The following is a 27713-nucleotide window of genomic DNA, read 5'->3' as shown; positions in this document are numbered from 1 at the left end:
TAATATCGTTGCCTGATCACAATTTCATACAGTCATTTCCCTGCTCAGAGAAGTCTGTCAGCTCCCCTCAACTCCTTGACCTGGAGATAAAGACCTCCCCACATTATACCCTTGGAATTATGAATCACAGTCAAACCAGTCTCCTTACTATCGTTCCAAATCCCCTGTGCGCTTTTCCACCCTTGTTTTTGCTCAGACTACCCCAACCACCACATACCCAAGGGCCTTTCTCCTTTCCTCTGGGTTTCCTTACAGACAGAGCTGAAAATCCACCTTATTCGTGATGCCTGCCCCCACCACCTACCTAGAAGAAATACATTTCTCCTTTCCAGCCCATTCATGTTACAGAGGCGACAACAAGAATAATACAGATAATCTTTTTTTTTTTTTACCTTCTCTATCAGATTGATTATATTTCTTTATATTCTTCCCACAGCTCAGAAGTCTAGTACATAGTAGAAAATGAAGGTTTGGATGTAAACAACAGATTCTCTGAGACAGCACACCGGTACATTTCTATCAACACTATCCTTTAATAAGTGACTATATTAGCACTCTGTTTAAATTAACTGCAACAGGGCTGTGGTTCCACTTTGCCGGCTCCAGGCGGGGCCCCTAACAGAAGCCCACCAGCCGGAGGGTGTTGGGGAAGGTCTTGCGCATGCTCATGCATTTTTCCTGGTCAATGTAGAGGGAGTTGGCTTTGACCGCCAGGTCATGCTCCAAGGTGGCCTTGGTGTGGACCAGCGACTGCAGGGTGTCCTCCGCGTCCCTCAGACGCTGCTGCAAGGTCTGGATGGTGTCGTCTACCTCGTACACCTCGTTAACAAGGCTGCGTGAGGAAAGAAGCACCAGGTTAGGTTAGTGGAAATCACACTCTGGAGGCTGGTTATGGGCTGAATTAAGGGCCTGCAGGGTTACTGAATTCCTGCCGGAAGGTGGCTGCTGGGCTGAGTGCACAGGGAGCCCCCAGCGGCACAGGGGTCATCCCAGTGTCAGAACAAATGAGCAGAGGAAGCAATACTTGGGCTTCCTTGGTGTTCTAGAATCAGGCCAGCGCCACTCCCAATAACAACGCCCAGAATCCAAAAGGCAAGCTAAGCATATTTTAGGGACACCATCAAATTTACCACCAAGTTGTCATACACACACACACACACACACACACACACACACACACTTAAATTATTATATATATATTTTTTTTAAAGGGAAAACTTGGGCGCCTGGGTGGCTCAGTGGGTTAAAGCCTCTGCTTTTGGCTCAGGTCATGATCCCAGGGCCCTGGGATTGAGCCCCGCATCAGGCTTTCTGCTCAGTAGGGAGCCTGCTTCCTCCTCTCTCTCTGCCTGCCTCTCTGCATACTTGTGGATCTCTGTCAAATAAATAAATAAAATCTTTTTAAAAAAAATTAAAATAATTAAAAAATAAAAATAAAAAGGAAAAACTTATAAATGTGACTTTTTAAAAAATAGTACAAATCAGAAAAATCAAAGTTTTGCTGGATTTCCTTACATTTTTTTATCATCAAAACTGTTTTCATTGTTAGGAAGAAGGGGACACCCAAGTTTACTCAGGGGCTAGAGTTCAGCACAATGGCAGTGGGAAGGGTTATCAAATGGGACATTCCTGAAATTTTAATGCCCCTATCCCCCAGGAACCTCCTAAGGCAATGCCTCAAGTTCCCAGACTGAATATATTTGTAATTGTCGAAAATGTAATAGAATAGGATAAGGCTTGAAATCAGCTCCATAGAGGGTGTAACGGGTTGTAGTTCTAATTACCTTGTGATGATTTTTTTTTTAAATGGCACATTTTTTCATGAAGACAAAAGAAAAAATTCATTTCATGGAAAAACGTATAGCATCTCCTCCAATTATATTAGTCAATATGGTTTCAATTTTCATTTCTCTGATTATTAGCAAACCTTTCCTAAGTGTCTATTGGTCTTGTTGCTTGCGTCATTTCTTCTGTGAACTGCTTCTCTCCTTTGCTTCCTTTCTACTGATTTATTACTATTTATCTGACTCATTTGCAAAGAGCTCTTTCCATATTAGGCATATTGATTTGGGGGGGGGGCCTCTGTTTTGCTTCTGGCAAATGTTTTCCTTAATTTGTTTTTTGCCTTTTTAAATGTAGTTATTATGTTTTTATTATATGTAAGATTTCAATTTTTTACAGTAAGCTAAATCTTTCTTTTTCTTTGTGATTTCTTCCATTGTGTTTATATTTAGAAAGCCTTCCCTTCCTAGGGAGCAATTAAGCAGGTTCTCCTTTACCCACTGATTTGACCAAATATATTGTGGAGAGATAACTATGTTGTCACTTGAGAAAAAAATTAGGAAACAGTATATAAAAAGACAATAATAATAGTAATAACAGCAACACACTTATTAACTACTTTATTATATATATACACATTATACATGTAGTATATATATAAATATGTACGTATTTACTATCCTCAGTACTTTACATGATCAGACAATTTAATCCTCATAATAACACCATGAAGTAGATATTATGATTATCCCCATTTTACAGATGACAAAACTGAGGTATAAGGAATTTAGAGTTTTGCATGGAACTACCCATCGGCTGCTTTTAATTACCACGCTGCTCCCCTACCTAACTCCAGTCAACCGAAAACACAACTCCAAATTTATCAAATTGACTCAATATTAAGGTTATTTTTAAAGATTTTTTTTTTTTTTTTGACAGAGAGAGAGAGAGATCACAGGTAGGCAGAGAGGAGGAAGCAGGTTCCCTGCTGAGCAGAGAGCCCGATGCGGGCCTTGATCTCAGGACCCTGAGATCATGACCTGAGCCGAAGGCAGCAGCTTAACCCACTGTGCCGCCCAGGCGCCCTATTAAGTTATTTTATTTGGGAATTCATTTATCAACAGACTGGAGGTGCATGGAATTAATTAAAATATACAGTAATACAGGGGCTCCTGGCCAGCTCATTCAGTAGAGCATGAAACTCTGAATCTCAGGGTCATGAGTTCAAGGCCCACAATGGGCATGGAGCCTACTTAAAAAAAATAAAAATAAAAAAAATAAAGCATACAGTAATGTAAAGAGAATAGCAACGATGACCACATAAAGATATGTGGGTCCCTAAGGATAGAAAGGGATTTCACCATTATAGAAAAATTTCCAAGTCATGTTAAAATCATTATTATACCCAGGCAACTGTCTGGCTTCACAGAACTCTGCAGCTGGAAAATAAATGTGAGAGGTCATCAGGCCCAGCTTCCTTGTTTCGCAGACAAGGAAACTGAGCCAAGAGACCCATGAGCTGCCTGCCGTCTCCACAGGCACGCGGCCCACATGTGTTTATAAGCTTTGCATGGTTATCCAGGAAGCTAAGAAGGAAATAAGGAGTCTCACTGGCCATAATAAGGATCTGGGTCCCATTTACTGCCCCTACCATGTCAGCTCCCTGCAAGCAAAGGGTAGAAGCAGAGACCCAGCATGTTGGCGTCAGCATCCAGGACCCCCTTGGGTAAGACCATTTCTAATTGTAATCCCCACCGTGTAAGGAGGCCAGATTAACACACAGGAAGCCCAGTTAAATTTGAATTTCAGATCCATGTGCAATTGTTTTAGTATAAGTATTTTTTAATTGTGATCAAAGACAGACAACAGAGAATTTACTGTCTTAAACATTTTTGGGCAAACAGTTCCCACAGCCTTCCCTCCGTTCACACTGTTGTGCAATCACCACCACCATCCATCCACAAAACTTATCTTGCAAAACTGAAACTCAGTCCTCATGAAAAACTAATACCCCATTGCCCCCGGCAATAACCATTCTACTCTCCGTCTCTCTGGATATTTGGGATATATCTGTATTGAAAATCATTCACTGTTTACCTGAAACTCAAATTTTACTGGACATCCCTGGTTGCAAAATCAGGCAACCCCACCACAAGGCCCGTGTAGTGCCCAGCACAAAGTGGGCTCTCACGCAATATTAAAGTGGCACCAAAGAGAAATTTTTCTACCCCAAACCCTCCGTGCTCTCTTCTTCCTAAAGACACAATTTTTTTTTTAAAGATTTTTTTTTTTATTTATTTGACAGACAGATCACAAGTAGGCAGAGAGGCAGTCAGAGAGAGAGAGAGGAGGCGGAGGCAGGCTCCCCGCTGAGCAGAGAGCCCGATGCGGGACTCGATCCCAGGACCCCGAGATCATGACCTGAGCTGAAGGCAGAGAATCTAACCGCTGAGCCACCCAGGCGCCCCCTAAAGACACAATTTTAAGGAGATGCACCAATTCACAAGCCGCAGCTTAGGCTGAGTGGAGTGGAGACTAGAGGGTAGAGAAGGGGGTTCTCATTTTGGACTCCATAGAGATCTATAAATTCCTTGAATTCATTTTAACATCAGACTGCATCTCGATCTTGTGAAACTGAACAAGACAACTTGCAGGGGGAAATACGGTGGAACGCTTGACACCAAAGAATAAAGGAATAATTTCTTCGCAGTGTTACCTTGTGTTGCGTCGTAGTATGAGAAAACAAGAGGAAACAGCATTCATACCCCATGATAATGTATGCTCTAGCCACATGATGGAAACCAGGCAAGCAACACTTTGGAAAAAAGAGAATTTGTACTTGAGGTGGGAGAAGAAACTCACAATATGATGTTGACTGAAAACGTCAAGATAGGGGTGCCTGGGTGCCTCAGCCAGCTGAGTGTCTGACTTCATCTCAGCTCATGATCTCAGGGTCCTGGGAGTGAGCCCCAGTAGGGCTTCCTGCTCAGCAGGGATCTGCTTGTCCCACTGCTCCTCCCCTGTCCTCCCCTCCACTCCCCTCCCCTGCTCATGCGCCCATGCTGTCTCATTCTCTCTTCCTCAAATAAATAAATAATTTTTAAAAAAGAAAGAAATAGAGAGGCTGAGGAAGGAAGAGAGAGAGAAAGGAAGGAAGGAAAGGCGGGAGGGAAGGAGAAGGTAGGGAAGGACGGCAGGAAGGCAAAGTGAGGTTAGAAAATCACAAAGGCAGCGTGATCACAATTTTGTTAACATGCCTGGTGTCAAGTACAACAAAATGCTAACCTCCATTATCCCTCCATGGCACAACGAATGGAAGATGGGTTTTATTTTTTATTTTTCCTGTTCTGTTTTGCTTTGTTTTTTCCTATCATGAACAGATGCTACTTTTAAAATCAGGGAGAATGAGGTAAATATTTTACAAAAAGGAAACACAGTTCGGAGGGACTTAAGCTCCCTTTGACCTTTAGTGACCAACACCGTAACAGGGCAACAGGGCCAACATATCTGGCTTGGACAACGCAGCGATCAGACTATTATGGTCTAGATAATATGGACTGCTCTGCAGAGCCCACCTCTGGGCGTGCCCTCCTCAGGAGATACACCTGCTGGAGGGGTCCTTGCTCAAGACACCTGCACGCAACCCCCAAGGGGCAAGGCGCTCACAAAAGACTCACAGAAGCAACAACACATAGCGCATCTCCCTTCATCTTAGAACCTGTACTGCGAGGAAAATACAAAGGCTTTCCATGGGGCGATGGAAGGAACTGAAACCTACTGTGCCCGAATTTCCCTTTGGTCTCGGATGGGTAAACACAAAATCTGAGAACCGATCTAAAAGCTCCTTTCTGTTGTTGCTTCCTTCAAGGTGGATTAAAAAGAAAAGTCTCTTGGAAAGATCCCAGGGTATAAAATAGTGGGGAGGTTGTGGCAACCGTGCGGGGGATAGGGTTGACCGAGGGTGGGGGGAGGGGGTGTATAACCGCACCCCGCCCCCCTCTCACTTTCCCCTGCGCTGGTAAGAAGGCTTTAGAAGGAGCCCCAAATCCAGAGACAGGAAACAGAGCACAATGATCTATGAGTCCTTACTCCTAGCTGACAAACACTAGCCTAGTGGAAAATTTATCTGGGAGGGAACTTTTGACAATACAGATGTTGAAAGATCAATGATTATTTTTAATTTAATTTAATTTAATTTTATTTTATTTTATTTTATTTTATTTTATTTTATTTTTGGAAAGGGAATTCAAGATCCAGAAAATTCAGGCAGCTAGTTCCCTTGCCTCCCGTTGCTGCGTGAATAGGCCTGGGAGGTCCTGGACTTCCCTCCGTTTGTGCCTTTAGAAACACACTCTCACCCATCTTTTAAGGCCACCCCTCTGCCTCGGCTTCCTTGTTCTTGGCAGATCACAGAGAGCCGTTCTGCTGAAACCGCTCATTTTGGGGGGGAATTGCAGAACTGAAAAAACATTTTGCATTCAAACACAAATAAAGCTACCGTCATTTTTTTGTTTTTCTAAATGCACCAAGATTATTGAAGCAAAGCAGAACCTGGCCTGGTCTGTCACCAAGAGCCAAAAAAGTTGAGAGTTACTTTTGAAAGAACCCGTTCGGAACACTGTAAATGAAAATAAAAGTCTCAAAATGAAAACTGCCGTTTTTCTCTGTCCTCGCTCCCCTGAGTCTGTGGTCTTTTTGGCAACGATACTTGGATGAGAAATCCTTACGGAAACAAAAGGACGCTTTTGTGCTAAAGTCAATAAAGGAGCAGAGGAAACGGACATAGTACGGATTCTATGGGAAGCAAAGGGAAAGTAAATTCTGTGTAGCTCTGAAGGGGGGAGAAAAGTAAAAATCATTCAGTTTCTGTGCAGCAACCTTCAATGCCTCGTTGTCTGATAACTCCAACGTCAAATTAGACCACTGCTCAAAACCCTTTTAAAAAGCAGCCCTGGGCTTGTCTGATGCCAGGCTGAACAATTGATAGATTTCTGTCCCTACTTCTGGGGATTCCTCGGAAACTTTCAGAGAATGAAGCTTTGCTCAGCTACCCCTCGTAAGATTTGCAGAAAGCCACAATTCGTAATCTAATCCTAACCGGCCAGATGGCTGGGTACTCACTGCCACAATCTTCAGAAGCACGTGGACACCGCAGATGGGCCTCTGGAGGGGAGGAGAGGTAATCCTAAACAATGAACGGACTGGGTAGGAAGAGGAGTGCTGTGGAACCCACTTGGGGAAATGTGTGGCCAGCCTGGGTGCACACGCATATGGCTATGGCCCAGACAGCAGATCTACCAGGAGAAAGGCAGCTAATCCATTGGCATATATGCTCAAACATGCTTCTTAGCATGCAACACAGACAACATGCATGGGTACAGGTGGGGGGGTTGCTGTAAAGATCACCTCTGTGACCCTCAGTTTCATCCTCTATGAGAGAGAGATGGGGGATACAGTACCTGCTTTGCTGACTCGCTCCGTTAGGGCATTGAGGAAGTGGGATGAGATCGGCCGCCCGATGGGGGGGATGATAAAAGGACCATATGTGTATAAAGATGGGGAAGCAGAAACTTCCCACACAGAAGCTGATTGGTTGAATAGGGCTCTGCAGTGAGGCAGGCAAGGGCTCAAACGGTGCCTTTACCTACCACATCATGCAACCCGCTTCTGCCTCCACTTCCTTATTTGTGAAATGCAGATACTGAATGAGGTAGTGTAAGGGGCTGAGGACAGGGCTCAGCCCAGAATGAGAGCCATACATAATCACCTACTCTTCTTTTGCCATTTCACTGTCTTTCTTGTCTTCATCATTGTTGGCCTCACAACCATCTTCCTTACCCTCCAAGAAATCCACACTTGCTTCCTTGGCAGGGCTCAAAGCCATTTAATCCCCAGGATCAACCCCTTGTGATGATAGAGTCCCATCAAGGAACCAGGCAGGAGATGAGACTAGTGGCATCTCCCCACAGCACCAGAAAAGAATTTGGAGTTCAAGTGCGGCCCCTTTGTTCCTCCAGTTGCTATAAATTTGATTTGATTCTGCAGAGACCATTTCATGACCTGAGAAAAGCCAGGGAGAACTCCACAAAGTAAAGGCAAGCTGGTAGGTATTGGGAAATTGGAAATGCAGCCAGAACGTAGGAGGGGGAAAAGAACTTTGCCCGGTTCCTGATGAGCCCATCCTAAAAGTTTAAATCATCATCATAAGAAAAGACGCCTAGTGTTGGGTAGATAAATGGCAGCATGAGAGTTTTGCCAGTCTTGTATATGGGGGATGTGCTTGATGAAGCCCAGTTCTTTTCTACTTATACTGAGAACAGAACAAACTGAAGTGACTAGGGAACCACGAGGGTGGTCTTAATGGGGAGAGTAGATACTAAATGCCAAAAAGGCCAATGGGAACCAATGGGTGAGAACAAATAGAAAGGGGCCTGTGGAACTAGTACCAGGAGTCCCTTATCTGAGACTGAGTCCCAGGCCTTGAAAACCACACAGCAAGCAATGCACGCTGCTGCCTTTAAGAGACATTCTGGAAACTCCAGACCCCAGGGAAGGGCAGATTGTGAGTGGCCCCCCGGAGTGAAGCTTCACATTCATTATCACTTTTTTTTGTATCTAGTATTGATATCATTTCCTTTTTTTTTTTTTATTGTGGTAAAATGTACATAACACAAAAAATTTACCACCTCAACTGTTTTTAAGTGTGCAGTTCGGTGACATTAAGTACCTTCGAAGTGTGGTGCGCCTATCACCAGCATCCATCTCCAGAACTTAACTGTCCTCCCCAACCAAAAGTCCATGCCCGTTATTAATAATTATTAACACTTCCGAAGAAGGATCCTACACAATGACTGTTACTGGGTTCTTCCATATGACCGGTGTGAAAGCAGAAAGAAGGACCTTCATAAAGAGCATGGAGCCACCATGGGGCTGGTGGGTGGCCCCAAGGAGCGCCCCAAGCTTGCCCCTCCTGCCCAGGGCCCACTGCCGTCTCACCGTAGCTGAGCCATGTCCCGGCAGAGCTCTATGTTGGGTCTCCTTGTGCGCTCGTCCAATCTGGTCTGAGCCACCTTCAGGAAGGCAGACTTGTCCTTGATGGCCTTCTTGATGGATTCTATGGTCATTTCAGTCTGGAAGATCTCCTGCAGGGTCTGTAGGAAGAGAAGTAAATGCTTGAGGCCTCTTGCAATTTGAGGACTGAGGCTTGCTTTGCCCTCTCCTGGGGGGAGGTGGATTCTCTGAGGGCCTTGCTCCCTCCCAGCCCTGTCCCCAGGAATCTCTGGAGAGCTGACTGTGTGTGTCTCTTCCTAACTCCAGGTGAAATCTGCCAGGCGGAGAGTAGTCACACCACAGAAATGAGCAAATTCAACAAATTGGAGTCTTCTTCCCACCCACAACCCCCAGATCGCCGATTATTAAATATTTACCAGTACACATGTGTGCGTAACTCTGAAAAATGGGGAGGCCCTGAGATTCGAGTGGCCCTTGCATCCCTCCTCACATTGGTATGTTCTGCCTCTTCATCTTCTTACAAGTGTCACAGAGATGTTTTCCTGCTAGTGGAGGACTTGCCTTGAAGCAAATCAAGTTCAAGTTTCTGAGGGTCTCACTTGCAAGGAAAGACCACAGGCAGATTTGGAGTCCTCCTTTTATGTTCTTTTTTCTTAAAGGAGGGTCCCCCAAACTGCATAAACCTGGATCCCTCCCTGGTCTCCTCACCCATGCTCGGACAACTCTTGTTTATTCTGCGACCTTGGTACCCTCCTACCCCCGGCTCACAGGCCCAACTATGTACATTGCACAGTGGTCCTGCTCACTCCCTCCACTTTGACCAGCTCACCTTGAGGTGACCCCTGTACTCCAAGACCCAGTGGCCCTCGTGAAACTGTACTCTCAAAGTTGACAATAACCCTCCCCAATGTCTCCCTCTCCTTGAAACCCTTGCCCTGTTTGTCTTCTCTGGCCAACCACTGTCCTAATTCCTTGCATCTCCCTATAGCTGCCCCTCACCACTTCCCAGAGCAAGGCTCTGTCTTGAGCCACTTCTCTGCTCTGTCCTTTCTCCCCTGCAGAGCTCTCATGGAACCTCACAGATTCAGCACTTGTGCAATCCAGGAGCCCTGAAATCTGTCGCTTAAGTTTTGACCTCCCTCCCAAGCGTTCAACAACCTGTTGAAGATCATTACACTGCTCCTTTCACCAAAGCCGCCCTCAGGATTTCCTGTCCCGTGAAGCCATCCCTGTCTCTCATCAGTGGACATAATGCTTCCTTCTGCTACATTTAATGTTTTATCTGAGGAGTTCTTTCTGCACCTTTCTGGTCTTTTCTACTTTCATGTCCCGTCTGGCTCTAAGATGCAAGATGGCAAGGCCAGTGTGTTGTTCCGTGTGCTTACCCCAAAGCCACCCAGCACTGTACTTCAAATGTAGCAGTTCTGGCCTGAATTCTATCTTCTTCCCCACCCCCAAGTAAGTTCCTGTGTTGAAGTCCTAACCCCCAGTATCTTAGGATGTGATTGCATTTGGAGGTGGAGCCTTTGAAAGAGGTAATTATGCTAAAATGAGGTCATTGGAGTAGGTCCTAGTGCAAAAGGACTGTTGTCCTTATAAGAAGGGGAGATTAGGACACAGACATGCATGGAGGGAAGAACAAGTGACAACAACGGGAGAAGATGGCCATCTCAAGTCAAGGAGATAGACCTCAGAAGAGACCAACCCTGCTGACACCTTGATCTTGGGAATTCTAGCCTCCAGAATTCTGTTTTTTATGAATTTTGTTGTTTATGCCACCCAGTCTGCAGTGCTTTGTTGGGATAGCCCCAGGGAACTAATGCAGAATTAAATAAAAATTTGTTGAACAAAGGGACTCCATCAGGTTATCCTTCTAGAGGCCTTCAAAATTGCCTCGTACTGCCCAATGATTACCTTCCCACCAATGTCCTGTACAGTGTGGCTCCAGGCTCCCCTCGCAAGCTTCTCTGCCAGGCTACACAACAGATCCCAACTCAGCCTCTGACTGGCTACCTCCCAAGGCTTCGTTCAAGATATCACCCCACCTGAATGTTCCCCTCTTTCTCCAAACCCCAACGACACTTTCTGCATCTGTTATCTGGCAATCGCAATTTGTAATTTTCTATTGTTATTAATTGTTCATGTGCTTTTCCTATATATGCAGATCACGAATATAAGCTTCCTGGGACCCAAACTTCATATTATACTTCTCTCTGCCCTTCACAGAAGGTAGCACACTGTCTGGCCCAATAAATATTTGCTGCCCAAAGAAGACACCATGAGAAGGGAACTTAAATTGCTGCAGTCTGAGAAAATAAGGTTTCCCTCAATTGGGTAATAATGGTGCCTTCCAGCACACATGGCCGACTGTGTCAGGTTCTTAAAATAAGAAGTGAAAACCTATAGGTAGCATAAATCCACAGAAATAATAAAAGCTCTAAGACCAATGCTCAATAAAGAAAGAGCTCCTTGTTTATCTTGAAACACTCAAATCCTGCTTAAATCCTTCATTTTATTGTCATTGTAAAATGTTTATGCTTAGAGGACTTTAAAAAGTTCAATATCAGAAACACTTTGAACCACCTAATAGTTTCCTGTATTTGGTTTTGTATTCCAGAGAAAGGGCCTGAAATAATTTAACAGAAAACACTCCTACCATATGTTCTAATAATAAATTCACTTCCTTGCTACATACAGTGATTCATTAAACTTTAATCATAATATTTTTGTTTCTATTAAATTCTAGGAACCTTTCAGTGCATAGTGCATTCTTTGTATTCCAAAAACCAGTGGATTCCAATTTCATTTTGACACCTGGCTACCTGGCTAAAATAAATGGTGTGCTTTGTACTGTTTTTAATTTTTCTTAGTCTGTATGGTCAGGAGGCCATACATCTTACGGCGTCTCTCTGGGAGTGGTGAGAGATTTGTGGTCCCAGAGCCCCCTGCTCTATCTCTCTGGGTCAGCTAAGGGGTACCACCGGCTCTTGATTTACCTTCGCTAAGTGAATCTGAATCTTATTTTTAGCATCTGCGGTCTCAGCAATGCGATTGGTGAAAGACAAGTTCACTTTGTTGAACTGATTCCACATCTCATTGGCAGTCACAACCAAGAGGTTTTGAATGTCGTCTCTTAGCTTGGCAGAGGCTGCTCGTTCACTTTGGGAACGGAGAATATTGTCATCTGTAAATTTGGCCCAGGACTCGGGCACTGAGACCCTGAGAAGAAAAAGTAGAACCATACAATGGTGACAATGATGAATCAGCCTAGACAGTCTCTAGGTGATCATTCATTTTGTGAAAGGGGAAACCCCCTATCACTGAATCCTAGTTTATTGAATAAAATGTAAACATCAGAGGAAAGCTTATTTAAAACTTTTCTTAATTGTTCCTTATATTTCTGCTTAGTTTCTGTAAATCCTGGGCACACACTAAGTCCCCTGCCCAATTGGTAGGGAGGGAAGCAAGGGTGGGGGAGAATGGGTGAAGGATATGGGTATTGTGGCTCATAAGAAATGTGTCTTACTGGCCTGAGAAGCATATGAGAAAATATCCAAACTCAGGAGTAATCAAAGGAGTACTGACAAAAATAGCAACATACTAAGGACCCTTCATCGGAATAGCAAAGACTGTCGAGAATGATAATTTTCTGGTGAGCATATTTTTAAAAGGTTTCTCTCCTGCAGGCAGGAATGTGGGATTGGTAGAACCATGCTGGAGGACAACATACTCCAAGACGCTAATACATGTGTATAACCCAGAAATTCCATTTACGGAAATTTTTTACTGAAATATGATTGACATATAACATTGCATTAATTTCAGGTAGGTGCACAATGTAATAATTTGATACGTGTCTACATTGTGAATTGATTATCAGAATAAATTTCATTAACATCCATCACCATACAGAGTTAGTTATTTTTTCTTCAGATGAAAACTGTTAAGTTCTACTCTCTTAATAACTTTCGAATTTACAACATGGTATCATTAACTATTGTCACAAAGTTCTACTTTACATCTCTAGGACTAAAAATAAGGAGTGTTTTGTGAATTTGTGTGACATCCTTGCCCAAGACCCATGCTCATCTTCTCTGCATCATTCTGATGTTAGTATATGGAGCTGCCAAAGCAAGTAATATAGAAATTTATCATAAGGAATTAATGCAGCCAAAATGTATACATGAGGATATTAATTTTCAGCAATATTTAGGACTATCATTAAAAAACTTAAAACAGTCTAACTGTCTAAAAGTAAAGAAAAAGTTGAGTAGATTATGGTACATTTCACTTGATCTTAGCCAAAAGACTGAGAAGCGATAGGTTATGGTACATTTAAATAAGGTAATTCATATAGCATGCAAACTTGTGTTGTAGAGTATTTTCACAGTGTTTTTGATATATCAGGAAATGAAAAGCCACACAGACTATAAAAACAGTATGTCTGTAATGCCACTCTTTAAAAATACAAATCTCAGGCACCTGGGTGGCTCAGTGGGTTAAGGCCTCCTCCTTCAGCTCAGGTCATGATCCCAGGGTCCTGGGATCAAGCCCCACGTCAGGCTCTCTGCTCAGCAAAGAACTTGCTTCCTCCTCCCTCTCTGCCTGCCTCTCTGCCTACTTGTGATCTCTGTCAAATAAATAAATAAAATCTTTAAAAAATAAAAATAAATAAAAATAAAAATCTCTATGTGTGTGGAACCATATTGGAAGGACTAATAGTTAACATTGGGCATGGTGGGTTTACAGGTGGCATTTCTTTGTTGACATGATGGAATATCGAAGAAGAATCTTACTGTTGACTAAAGGTGTTAGCTCAGGCCACAATGACCCAAAATAACACACTACATGCTCCATACCTTGACATTCCATGAAGAATGGCTAAAAATTCATGCTGGAAATAGAGAAGGCCCTTGATGGAGGGCAAGGTGCTCAGAGTGTCTGGTTTGATTTCAGCACATCTCCTTCCCCAGAAGGAGAAGAAGATGATTCCTGCTCACCTCAACCCAAGTAAGGGGCATTTCAAGCAGACCGCTTAGGACATAGGGTTTGAATCTGATTCACACTTGAAGAATCTAAAAATCAAAGTTGACACATGCTGCTCCTAGTACAGGAGCACTAAGAGATGGGGCTGCTTTGGGGGTGACCAGCCCCACAACAGGGAATCCATGTGGGGGTCACTTGAAAAGGGGGAGGGGGGGTCAGCTTGGGAAGGAGAACAAGGGAACTCTTTGAGGTGACAAAAGTATTCTTTATCTTGACCCTGGTCATGGTTACATGGGCACAGAAATTTGTCAAAACTCACCAAAATGTATGCTTGGACCAAATGCATTTTAGTGTGTAGGTGAATTTCACCTCAATCAAGCAAGTTGACTTTTTTAAGGGAATGGCTGGAAAAAGACCATTAACTCAAGACTGCATCCAGGGGCCTAGCAAAGAAACCACTGGTTTAACAAGCAGTGGTAATAAAACATGAAGTTGTTTTTCAACTTTTACCCCATGGAATCCAGGGCATCCAGCCCATTGGCAACGCCTTCTTTTCTTTACATTTATTTGTGTTTTCTAGGCTTTTCTGTTTCAAGTAGCTGTTATCTTCATAGTTAGAAATACAAGCAACAAATTTTCACCCTTTTTTTTTTTTTTGAGCTTTTTAAAATATTTATTTTGGGGGTAAGTTTGACTTACAACGTCCTATTACTTTGTACACAATGATTCCACAATTCTGTACATTACTCAGTGCTCCCCACAATAAGTGTAAACAGCAAATATTCTTCTACAAAACAATAGAGAAGGCAAGTGCCAAGGCCTGGCTGAGGAGTACACATGCTTACTGAAGACTGATCCAAAGTAGGGTATGTCTTTCATCTTCCCCACATCTTCCCACATTTTCCATTTTAACATGTAAGCTGTGTCATTTTGAAGGGAGAGAGAATGAATTAAATGACATCGAAATCATAGAGGTAGTTGGAGCCCAACTTACGTCGCATCAACCCTCTCCACACCGCGAAAGTAGCTGACACCATCCGATGTGTTTCGCAGATGGTGGCATTTATCATCGATTCTGAAAGCTGCCTGCTTATCACTCAGGTCCTTCTCCAGCTCGTGCTGGGAAGCTCTGTTAGCTCTGTAACAGAGAGTGGGGAAATGGAGCTTCAGGTTTAGGAAATAATTTGATATGAGGAAGAGTAATTGGCCCTTCTGTGCTGGGACTGACCTACTACTGCTGTCTGGGTCTCTCCTCTTTTCACACAATGTCCAGCTTCCTAATTAAAAGGAGCCTTCCCTGGAGATGTCCATACATGTGATTAATTAGAACACTGTCCACACTGCCCCTCCCATCGTGTGTGGTGGGATTTGAGGGAGAAGAGGTGTAGATAAACAGAGGGCAGGTATCTGGAGCCCCAAGGCTGAGATCTGTCTTCCTAACACAAGCACTGTTCCAGGCTGGACCCTGATTTAAAGTGATCTATCCACATCGGTGCCTCTCTTTCCTTCTTCTTTTTCTACTTCTATACCCTAATTCCTCCATTCTTTGAGTGCAGTTCCGCCAAGAAGTTCTGAGACATTTATATCCAGCCTCCTTCCTTCCATAGCTAACCTCAGTTTGTGGTCAAGTGAGGCCTAAGAAGTTTTCCAGGAGATAGAAACCAAGTGTCAATATTGAGCTCTGGGGCCAGAGACAGAGTGCCTGAAAGGACATGAGGAATTGGGGCCCCCAGGCTCATCTCCTCCAGTAGCCACTCTCCTGGGAAGGAAGGGGCTCTGAGATGCATGGTGTTCCCTCCCCTGCCAAACAGAGAGGAGACCTGGCACCTCACTACCAAAAAGATAGGCCCATGGGGTGGGCATGGGTGACAGGTGACCCATATCTTTCCTCATGTGGTGGTTGATTCAACAAATAATTACTGAGTATCTACTACCTGTCGGGCACTGTTCAACCCCAATGCATCAATGGACAAAGTAAGCATCTCTTCTCTAAAGAAGTTTACATTCTAGAGGGAGGAGACAGGCAATACCCCTAACAAATAAGCAAATCGTGTGGCTAGCAGAACAATGCAAAAACAAAGCAGAAAAGGAAGCAAGACTGTGAGTGATGATTTAAATAAGATGGTCAGAATAGGACTCCGTAAGGAGGAAATGTTTGAGCCAAGACTTGCAGGAGGAAGTAGCAGATCATGCTGGGCCTCATTGGAGGACATTGGAAGGAGTCAAGTTTTCCTCCGAGTGAAGTGAGAGACCACTGATTTACAGTTTTAAAAGATCATTTGGTGCTGGGTTTAGAATAGATTGCAGGGGACAGGGAGACCCATTAGCAGATGGGTACAGTTACCCAGGTGAGAGATAATAGTGGCTTGGACCGAGAGAGTAACAATGAAGGAGGTAGCAAGTATTCAGATCCAGTAAGTTTTAAGAGAGCCAAGAGACATCTCTAGGAGATTAAACATGAAAGGGTGGAGGAGAGGTGAAGCTGAGTAATTGAAATAACAGAATTCCATCAACAGAGGTGAGCAAGTAGGCCGGGGAGAAGACAGAAGTGCAGCCAACACACTGAGCTTGAACATTCATTAAACATCCAAGTGCAGATACCAAGGAGGTTGCTGGAATTTGGGAGACAGGTCTGGGATGGAAATAAAAACTGGGGGATCATTAGCATATAGATAGTATTTGAAAAATCAGGACAACCAGATGATCATCATTTCAGTGTTCCTGGCACCCAAAATGGTCTTGGCATACAGGAGCCACTTGGTAAAGCCTACGTTGAATTGAATAGATTAATTCTAGCTGCAGCTTCCCCTTAGCTTAGCTCATACATTTAGGTAAGTACTTGCCCTATCAGAGCTCATCTTTTTGTGTGAAATAGAAATGAGGGCAGCAGCATGCCAGTAGCCTGTGTTTTGTGAATCTTGAAAAACAATTTTTGTGAATTCTAAAACACATGCAAGAGATGAAAGATGAGAAAGCTGCCTCCCCTTGCCATTCTGTGTTCAGTCTCCCAACTCAGGTTATTGTGTTGAAACTCTGGGATTAAAGGCCTTTCTCACTTCTGGTCTAGGACCAAGATGCCCCCTACCCTTCCTCTCTTGGGCTGACACAAGACGTCCTCTGACCTAACCTCAGAACTTCCTTAAAGAAGGTGCTTGAGGCAGTACCCCACCTGCCTGTCTTAGAGCCCAAAATGGGAAAAATCTTGGCTACCATGTTGGTGCCTAATGACATTCTATTTTCAGCTGTGGTCCAAACTGAGGCCTTCGTTGTGTGTTCCAAAGCAAATAGCATTGAACAACCTCCTCCCATCACCTTCATTGGACCAAGCTCAATGACCATGTTAAGGATCCCATAAATTCTGGAGAAACCACCCCAGGAAATGAGGTAGGCATTTTATCGACTATGTATTAAATGAAAACCCAGGTCTTTAAAGGCTCACCAACAAAGGTTCCACACAAGTGCATACGTGGAGTGAGAACTTTCTGCAAAGACCTAAATAGGGCAGAAAATGAGGCAGTTTGTAGCAGAGACTGATATGAGGATGTGGCTGTTCCACAATGGAACAATCTGGGCAAGAAGAGTGAAGAACGTGGAGGATGAGTTGCAGATTTTAAGTTACACAAGAAAATAAGATTGGGAACTGGACCCAAAGAAAATAGAACAGACACCATTCTGTGAACCACGCTTAACTGTGGTTCTGTGATTTCTAGGGAGCAGAAGCCAAAAAGTAATGCCAGAACAACACTGCCTTGTATTTATAGCTCAGGTAAATCGTAGTTAACCAAACCATGTGTAGTCGGTCATCCTTATCTAATCTTCTACCTATCCTCAACATTTCTAGAGTAAAGAGCCCTTCCAATCACAGTGAGGGAGAGGTCCCAGCCAGCTAAACCTCACCAACCTGCAGAGCATCAATCCAATGGGCACAGTGGGCAAAGCAAGCAGAACTGATACCTCTGTAACATTTATTCCTTTCAGGGTCTCTCTCACAACTTATCCTTGACAGTGTCAGTATGAGCTTTCCTTCCGGTGACATTTTGATGCTGCTTCCCATGGCCATAACCAGATGAACATTCACCTTTCCAGTCATGTTGGGAAAGAGGTTCGACCAATGTGTTTTCGATGCTGACAGCTGTTATCATTGCCTAAGACCTTCCTTTGATTATTATTCTTCCCCGCCCCAATCCCCATCACAAATATTAAGTGCCTACTATCTACTATTGCCAAGGAAAGAAGGATCTGTATTTTGGGAGAGAGTAGGATGGGTGAAGAGTTACAGTACTGCACTGGTGTAACTAAAGCACCAGGGAGCAGGTACCAGGGTCCCTAGGAAATCAGAGAAGGCTGAGTCTTTAAGGAGTTATGGAAATAATCGTAAAAGTGAGCCACAACCCATTACTTTTCCAGCTATTGGACTGAATATACACAAGTCAATCTCTCCTCAAAGAATGAAAGTCTTTTGAGTTTAAAAGAAATCTTAGCCAGGGCACCTGGGTGGTTCATTCAGTTAAGCATCTGCCTTCAGCTCGGGTCATGATCCCAGGGTCTTGGGATGGAGTCCTGTGTTGGGCTCCTTGCTCAGCAGGGAGTATGTTTCTCCCCACTCCCTCTACTCCTTCCCCCCATGCATGCTCACTCTCTCTCTCCTCTCACTCTTGCTCTCAAATTAAAATCTTAAAAAAAAAAGAAAAGAAATTAATCTTAGCCATACTGCAAGTTAGGGCAGAAATTCTGTAGCAGCTCAAAATTATTTTTTAAGATTTTATTTACTGATTGATTTGAGAAAGAGTGTGTGCACACATGTGTGCACACGCAATTCGGGGGCGAGGCAGAAGGCAAGGGAATCACAAGCAGACTCCATGCTGAGCACGAAGCCCCCGTTGGGGCTCGATCTTACGACACTGAGATTGCGACCTGAGCTGAAACCAAGAGTCTGATGCTTAACCGACTGAGCCACCCAGGCACCCCTCAAAACTACTTCTCTAGCTAAAAAGTTAAAGCAAGCACTCCAAGTACTCATCTTAACCTCCAAATAAAAATGTGTATGTGCACGTGTGTGTGTGTGAGTGTGTATGTGTATCTATATATAAGAAATCCTTACCTAGGAAGCTAAGAGAAATTTGAGTGGGAGGCACAAAAACACAATTTTGAGACAGATTTTAAATTGTATAAACATTGAAAGGTCTTACGCAAGTTGAGCAATGGCCTTATCCAAATGCAGCTTCATCCTTTCTTGACAACACAGAATAATATCAACCTCCTACTCGATTGAAAAAAAAAACACACACACACACACATTAATGTTTTCATCATTAGGTATAACATCCAAAGCCAACAATGTAACAAAACATCAGCAAAGGAAAACTCTTTCTGGAAAAAAACGTCAAGTAAGACAATAAAACAATTTTTACACCCACTTACTTACCTCTATACCCTCATGGTCCTGCAATCTAAACATTAGACTGAGGTTCACCCCTTTCTAGGGCTATAAGAAAATTATATTATGGAACAAGTTGGGACAGGAGTAAAACTGTAGGATTTGTTTTGATCTCTGACCCTTAACAAAAACAGTATAACAATAAGGTAATAAATAAATTCTGGTGATGTGCAAGGCTGAACTTGATGCAAGCTTTTTTTATAATAACGATTCTTCCAAGACAAAGTTTCCCTGGGGAGGAAAGGGGGCAGCCAAAAAGGGACTTCCCTCTGGCAATGCATATATCAACAGACCCAGCTCTTTGGTCCAAATGGAAACTTGACTTCCACACTGGGAGGCCAGCCCTCCCTCTGTTGCCTGTGCCTGACAGCTCAGCTCCTACCCTCACAAACCCCGCTGTGTACCCCTCTACTCGACCACACACGGGGCATTCTGATGCCTCCAGGATATATACTATTACATAGCATGTGTTGTGTCAGAGACGTTTTAAGTAAACACTCTTCACTTCCCTCTGATGTTTAGAAAGAGCACATGGTCACTGTTTTCACTTTTCAAACACAGAGCGATCACACTATGCATACGGTTTTGTGGCCTGCCTTTTCATCTTGTTTATTTTTATTTAAGATTTTATTTATTTATTTATTTAAAGAGTGCAGGGGCAGGGGCCGAAGGAAAGGGAGAAAGAGAACCTCAAGCAGACTCCCTGCTGAGTGCAAGCCCATCCAGGCTCGATCTCCCAACCCTGAGATCATGACCGGAGCTGAGATCAAGAGTGGGACGTTTAACCAGGGGCCCCCACCTTTTCATTTTAAACCTGAACATTTTCCCATGACATTAAAACACACCATGATGAACCACCTCAGTAAATGTTTAGATGCCACCCAAAGGCATGGTTTTTTTTCCAAGGTTTTGACAAATACGGCCAAATGTCCTTCAGAGAAGTTGTACCCATTTACAACAATAAATGAGAGTACACTTCCTCTCCTCACCTACTAAGCGATCACTACCAAATCCTCTCCATTTTTGCCAGTGTGATAGAACCCCTCCCCCAAACAACAAACCTCCTGAAATTTGCAGGTTAATATTTTAACTGTGTATTGGCTCCTCATTTGACTTTCTTCTTTTGTGAATTACCTGCTTCTTCACTTTTTCTGTTGTTTTTTTTCTTACTACTTTATAAGGATTCTTATATTTAAAATTCAATCTTTTCCATCATGGATGTCATCAATGTAGATATAAATATATACAATATAAAAATATATGTACATTTTTAACCAGTTTCTACCTTGCCTTTATATTTTTGCATCATGAGTTTGATATTTAGACAGCCAAAATCTCTATGCTGTCAAATTTATTAAGTATCCCCTTTTGACCTCCACTTTTGCTAATTTGATTATAAAGGTCTTCTCCACTCCAATATCAATTACTGCTCAACTATATAGTCTTCTTATTCTTTTATTGCTTCACATAAAAATATTAAATATGCCTGGAATTCATTTCAGTGATAACTCTACTGACTCATTCTTTGATCCTCTGAATTAATGAAGTGAAAAACCACATTCCCACCTCGTGTTGTCATCAAGGTTCCACCTGCCCTTACAGGTAGCAAAGGTTTTTTGCACATTTTCATAGTGAGCTGTGCAATCAGTCTTTTAGTGTTGTTCAGTCTTCGTCTTTCTCTACGGCTTGGGGGTGTGTGTGTGTACCTAGTTCACTAAGGTGTTGCCAAAGGATGAGTGGAATACTGCTTGGAAAATACTACTTAACACCCAAAATCCTAGTGAGCTTTTATACTACACATACACAATGCATGTAGTGGGAATTTCTGGGACTAGTAGGGGGGGGGGGGGAAATGCATTTAATGAAACTCTTGCTATAAAAAATATTGATTAAAAATATTGATCAATGATTACTATATTTGAATTTAAATGATGCCATGGAATAAATGTCAGATGGTTAGGGGCAGAAGGGTTCATGGAAATAGGGAATGCCTACAACCAAAGACCTTTGGAATTGTCTCCAACAATAATCTATCTATTAATCTGTATGCAAGATTCATTTGGCTTTAAAAAGTTCAAGGAGGGGGCGCCTGGGTGGCTCAGTGGGTTAAGCCACTGCCTTCAGCTCAGGTCATGATCTCAGGGTCCTGGGATCGAGCCCCGCATCGGGCTCTCTGCTCAGCAGGGAACCTGCTTCCTCCTCTCTCTCTGCCTGCCTCTCTGCCTGCTTGTGATCTCTGTCTGTCAAATAAATAAATAAAAAATCTTTAAAAAAAAAAAAAGTTCAAGGAGTTAGCCTGGTCTAGGAGGACCAAAAAAGAGGGTACCCTGATCAATTCCCCAAGAGAAGCCATTCTGTGAGAATTTGGTGCAATATCACTGATTGAATGTGAAAGCCAACAGAATTCATGAGAAAATATTTCAATGCGGCCACCTTCTTCAACAATAGGCCTTTTAAGGCTACTTCCTTTCTTTGCCAATGTTTATTTAGTTATTCCAAAAAATTAGACCAGTATTGTTTAAATAAAAAGATATGCTAATATCACTACTTTGAGTAAGCTAAGGATACACTCATTACTTGAATTAATTGGCAATGATCAAGGTACCTTTCAGTTAACAAACTATTACTTTAACTGTAGATTTAGTTATTTTGAGATAAAGTAACCTCTGCTACTGGTCTAGAAAAATATTAAACCTCTAAAGCAGTGGTGGTGGTGGTTGTTTAAAAAATAGATTTATTAAGATATAATTCATATATGATAGAGCTCATGTATTTGACTGTACAATTCAATGGTTTTTTAGTATATAAAACCATCACCAGAACCAATGGTAGAACATCCTCATTACACCCCAAAGAAACAACATACCCCTACACTGTTAACCAGTTCCCAATCTCTGGAGCCTGATTCTCCTAGGCTACCACGAATCTACTCTCAGTCTCTATAGACTTCCCTAATACAGACATTTCATGGACATGGAATCCTGCAATGTGCAGTCCTTTGTGGCTGACTTCTTCACTTAGCATAAATTTTCAAGGATCATCCATGTAGTAGAATGTTTTAGCATCTTTTTATGGTTAAATAACATTCTATTGTATGGCTATACCACATTTTATGTATCACTCAGCAGCTGACAGACATTTGCGTTGTTTCTAAATGGCTGTTATGGATAATGCTATGGACATTCGTGTATAAGTTCTTGTGCAGGCATGTCCTTTTTTTTTTTTTCTCTTGGGCAGATACATAGGAGTAGAACTACTGAATCATATGGCCACTCTATCTTTAACGATTTTCCAAAACAGGTGTATCATTTTACCTCTACACCAGCACATCCTCACCAACACCTGTTATTATTGTGTTTCTGAGTATAGACATCCTGGGTAGGGGTGGGGGTGTGAGGTAGTATTCCATTGTGGCTTTATTTGCATCTCCCTGATGAACTAATGATGAGCATTTTTTTAATGTGTTTATCAGCCATGTGCATATTCACTTTGGAGAACTGTCTGTTCAGATCCTTTGCCTAGTTTTTGTTGGGTTATTTGGGGTTTTTTATCTTTAATTTTTAGAGTTATTTATATATTATAGATAACCTTATCAGATATATAATTTGAGATTTTCCTTCTATTCTATGGACTGTCTTTTCACTTTGTTGATGACGTTCTTTAAAGCATCAAAGTTTGTCCTTTTGATGATGATCAATTGATCTCTTTTTTCTTACGTTGTGTGTTTTGGTGTCAGATTTAAGAAATGATTGCCGACTCCAGTGTCACCAGTATTTATGCCTATGTTTTCTTCTAAGAGTCTTACAATTGTAGCTCTTACATTTAAATCCTTGATCCACTTTTATTCAATTTTTTAGATAGGGTGGGATGTCGAAGTCCAACTTCAATCTCTTGCACACAGACATGCAACTGTCCCATCACCGTTTGTTCATGAAAGCATTTCTTTCCCATTGACTCATCTCGGCACCCTTGTTGAAGACGAATTGATTGTAAAAGGGAGGGTTTATTTCTGGATTCTCAAATTCTATTCCATCGATCTATATGCCTATCTTTATTGCCAGTACTACTGTCTCATGTATTGTAGCTTTGTAGTAAGTTTTTAAATAAAGAAGTGTGGGTCCTCTGAATTTCTTCTTTTTCAGTATTATTTTGGCTATTCTGAATCCCTTGAATTTCCACACCAATTTCAGGATCAGCTTGTCAATTTTTACAAAGAAGTCAGCTGGGAGTTTGACAAGGATTCTGTTGGATATATGGTCCATGTTGAGAAGTACTGCTACCATAACACTATGTAAGCCTTCAAATATACACACATGATTTGTCCTTTCATTGATGTCTTCATTAATTCCTACCAACAATATTTTATAGTGGTTCTGAACTCCAGTTGTTCACTAAAATTATCTGGGGAATATTTTTAATACCAATACCTAATCCCCATTCCAGATTTGATGACAATGACGTACCAATGTAGATTCATCAATGATGGGGGGTGTTGGTCATGGGGGAGGCTATATGTTCCCATATAGTAGGGGCTATATGGCAAATCTCTATGCCTTACCCTCAATTTTGTTGTGATTCTAAAACTGCTCTAAAAAAATTAATTCTTTAAAAAGGAATGGGGGGGCGCCTGGGTGGCTCAGTGGGTTAAAGCCTCTGCCTTCAGCTCAGGTCATGATCCCGGGGTCCTGGGATCGAGCCCCACATCGGGCTCTCTGCTCAGCAGGAACCCTGCTTCCCTCTCTCTCTGTCTCTGCCTGCCTCTCTGCCTACTTGTGGCCTCTGTCTGTCAAATAAATAAATAAATAAATAAATCTTTAAAAAAAATGTTTAAAAAGGAATGGGGCTGTCTTCCCTACAACTGTATTTAAGAATAAACCTCATTGAGCATTTACCCATCAAAAAAAGCACCACTCAAATTATGTATACAGTATAATTCTAATCTTGAAGACATATTTGTGTGTCTTTACGTTGGGTGGTGTGTAAGTATGATTAATAAAAAGAAATTCTCTGAAATTCTCTGAATAAACTGAAATTCTCCAAAGTTAACAGTGATTTCTGTCCAACTGAAATTCAGGTGATTTTTATCTTTCGTCATCCTAGTCTGTATCTTTTGAATTCTCTCAATGAACATCTATTACTTTTATAACCCAAAAAAATCTTTTCTAAATGCTATAAACATTTGATACTATATTGTATGAATATAAACATATTGATACTATACTGAAACTTCTTACTTATAAATGGCTTCATCTAACACAAATTTCGTTTGTTTGTTTCTATACATTAAGCATATGTTTGCAACTACATTTCTTGTTGTTGACCGTACTTACCGTCAACAATTCAGTTTCTACTTCATCGTGAACTAGATCGATCCCCATTCTCTTCTCTCGATGAAATAGACATTCTCGGGCTACCTACAGATACACAAATAATGGAAAGCACTAATACAAAGTAACTAAAATCAGTGATGAGCAGTGCTAAGGATCTGTTCCTAAAACAAGTCAATAGATAGTCCCAATACCAACTTACCAACTTTTCAAGCCATTTTGTCCAAAATCCAGCATGAGATCCACCAAAACAACTAAGTAAATCCTAATTGCTAGTTAAGAGGTAGAGTTCACCCTTCAAAGTGGTTTGGGAAAAAAATCTAATTTGGAAAGGTGACAAAATCAGGCATTTGGCATCGACTTAATTCCTACAAATTAACTTCTGAGAAAATTACTTAGCATTAATTTCTGCTACAGAAATAATATCCTGAAACACGGTCTCCAGGATATTATTTTCAAACATTTTCTACTGAGAAGAGTGAGGAAGAAACAAATTATTATCCTTAAAGAAGCCGAAATATTAGTGTAGCCAAAAATCCAAGTGATTACTTTTAAGTACCATTTATTATTTTCCTAATTACAAAAATAATGTGCTTTATCCATTAAAAAGAAAAAAACATAGAAAAGTAGAAAATGATTTAACCATAGTCCTATCACTGTTTTGTTTGTTGTTTATAACAAAACAGAGGTTATAATGTCCTTTACAATTTTATATTATGTTTTTTAGGATTGACATTAAATGGTAGGCTCCAGTCGTAAAATATTCCCTGAGACAAAATATGCTAATGACTCAAGTGGAAAACAGCTTGGATGGCTAACAATAGATTATGAAAGAACATGATGCAAAAGTTAAAATACTTTTTTCAAAGACTATTTCATGACTTGGAGTGACCAGATAATGTTAATGTTTTCAGCCTAAAATGTAATAGTACATACACTGTAATCTGGACATCATATTATTGAACAAAAGCTTTGAATGAATGTATATTTTTTAATAGTAAAAATTCACATTTACAAGAAAATGAATTAATAGGTTGACGGGAACTCTGATTATTTTCATGTATATTCCTAAACTGCTTTTTGCAAATTCCTACTTACCCAAGGTCTAGTAGGATTCTACTCATCTTACCAGTAACATAGAAAGGCATCCATCTTCTTCACTTTGGCCACTCTAGATGTCATCAGTTTCCACCGTTGCAAATATGTTAGGCCAAAGATGGATATTTCCTTGATTTCTCATTTTTATTAGGGAATTTTAACACTTTTTTTCTCATATTAGTTGATCACCTTTATTTTCCCTCTTGAGATATATCTGTTTATGTGACTAATTCAAATTTTAATCAGGACCTTCCTACACTGTGCTGATAGTAAATATTTGAACACAGAAGAATATTTGGACAAAAATTGCAGAAAAAAATACAAATTAGACCCGTCTCACTGAAAGGAATAATGAAAGGAAGAAACATGATGTCCCCCCAAAATTCAGAAGGTAAGTGGCTATCATTTTAAGGATACTCTAAAGTGGGCTGGGTAAGGTGGGGTGCAGATCAGCCCAGGATTCCTCAATATAAGCCAGAGCATGAAGAAAGTATGGAAGGGTTTCTGATCCTGAAAAACATCTCATGATGAGTTAATTTAAAAGGACATCATTTGAGAAGTCCTTTCTTGGAATTTCTGGTGGTTGTGTGTACTTGCGTGTGATTGTGTTTTGTGGGGGGAAGAGGTGGGTGTGCACAATAAGAAGTAACAATGTGCAGGGTCTCCAACAAACTCTTCAACCCGCTAGACTTCTAGCTGCTTAATTCTCTAAACTCTTCTGCTACAGATGTCATAATGAAGACCTACTGCAAATGCTTATCACATGGAAAATATCATACAAACATGAAGAAAAATGGTGTTTGCCTCATCAATATATAGATACCTTCTGAAATAATTTCTGTAATTTGTGTATCTTCAACTACAGAATGTCTTCTTTTTATGGTGGTGGGTAGAGTGGTGTTGGAGCTCCCCCCAGGCATCACACACTCAGTGGGATGAGAGGTGGCCAGAGGCCAGCAACAAACTAACATGCTACCTCCACGACTGCAACATCTGGCTTAACCTCAGGCCCATTACTCTATTCAATCAAACTCACCCCACCTCCTAAAGTGGTCTCCTTGATCATTTCACTGTGCTCTAAAAAGATATCATAACATATACACAGGAGGCATTTCATGACACAGATTAAAAGATTAAAAGACTAGCACTTTTTTCCCCTCAAATATTATATACAATAATCCAGGGACAGCAATGCCCAAGCAGCCTTTTAAATAAATGGAAAGATGCCATTCTCACTATAAGGGTGTCTCTCTGTTTAACCTTTTTTGCTTTGCACTCAGAATTCATTCTACTTAAATGGTTGTTCTGTAGGATGTATAAAGCTCGTCATGGTTTTACCAACTCCTGGAAGTAGTTACAGATATACTGATAGGATGTTGGCTTCTATAGGTGAAGTGAAACATAATTCGACGGATAATAACCACAGTAATTCAGCCAGTGGATTATAATCATATAAATATCCAGTGTCTTTTATCATAAGGTCTTATATTTACCTGAAGAGGGGCTTCTGTCTCCATCAAAGCCCTCTCCAATTTTTTCTTAACATCAGTGAGTTCATTTGTCTCTCCAATCATTGCATCCAACTCATGAGTGATTTCAGATTTCCAAAATCCTATGTCATTGACTCGTTCTCCCAAATTCTGGGTGGAGTCTGCTTGAGTTTTTCTTGTTTGCTGATATTTGTCTTGAATCAGGCGAGATGTATCTACCCTTAGTCTCTCTGAATTATGTCGGGAAGTGTTGGATTCTAGATAGTTGGTCAAGTTGGACCTGTACCAATCATCAGGAGTATACCTTGTGAAGAGAGTGGTTCTATTGGAAACAAAGGGAAGCATGGCACTCTCGCACACCTTCTGAGATCTGGTGCAGTACGGACCCAAGGTCGGCAAGTTGGAGGCTACTTTGTAGTATGTGCTTGGTCTCCAAGGAAGGCTCAAGGTATGGGTTAAATTGTAGTGGGGGAAGCGGTCCCTATAGCTTGATGCCATAGTACTGATGGCTGGTAGAAAGTTGGTTGGTGTTGGTCTAGGGTGGGCATAAGTTGCCGTTAATGTAGAACCTAAAGGCTCCAT

At 41.7% G+C, this 27713-nt stretch overlaps 1 protein-coding gene across 1 annotated transcript; it reads right to left on the bottom strand.

Annotated features, from left to right (window-relative positions):
• Nucleotides 1-509: 509 nt before the first annotated feature.
• LOC111158827 (tektin 3) lies at nt 510-27713 on the bottom strand. The gene is made up of 7 exons (XM_022521108.1): nt 27135-27713; nt 24547-24630; nt 18969-19039; nt 14774-14917; nt 11790-12012; nt 8779-8933; nt 510-832 (listed from the first exon to the last, which is right to left on the bottom strand). The coding sequence occupies exons 1-7, from the start codon at nt 27711-27713 to the stop codon at nt 616-618; spliced, it is 1473 nt and encodes a 490-aa protein (XP_022376816.1). The 3' UTR covers nt 510-615.

This window comes from Enhydra lutris, unplaced genomic scaffold (genome assembly GCF_002288905.1).
Source record: "Enhydra lutris kenyoni isolate GAN:26980312 unplaced genomic scaffold, ASM228890v2 scaffoldscaffold63, whole genome shotgun sequence".
NCBI lineage: Eukaryota > Metazoa > Chordata > Mammalia > Carnivora > Mustelidae > Enhydra > Enhydra lutris.
Note: the sequence above shows the minus strand (reverse complement) of the source record. Positions and strands in the feature narration are given on the sequence as shown.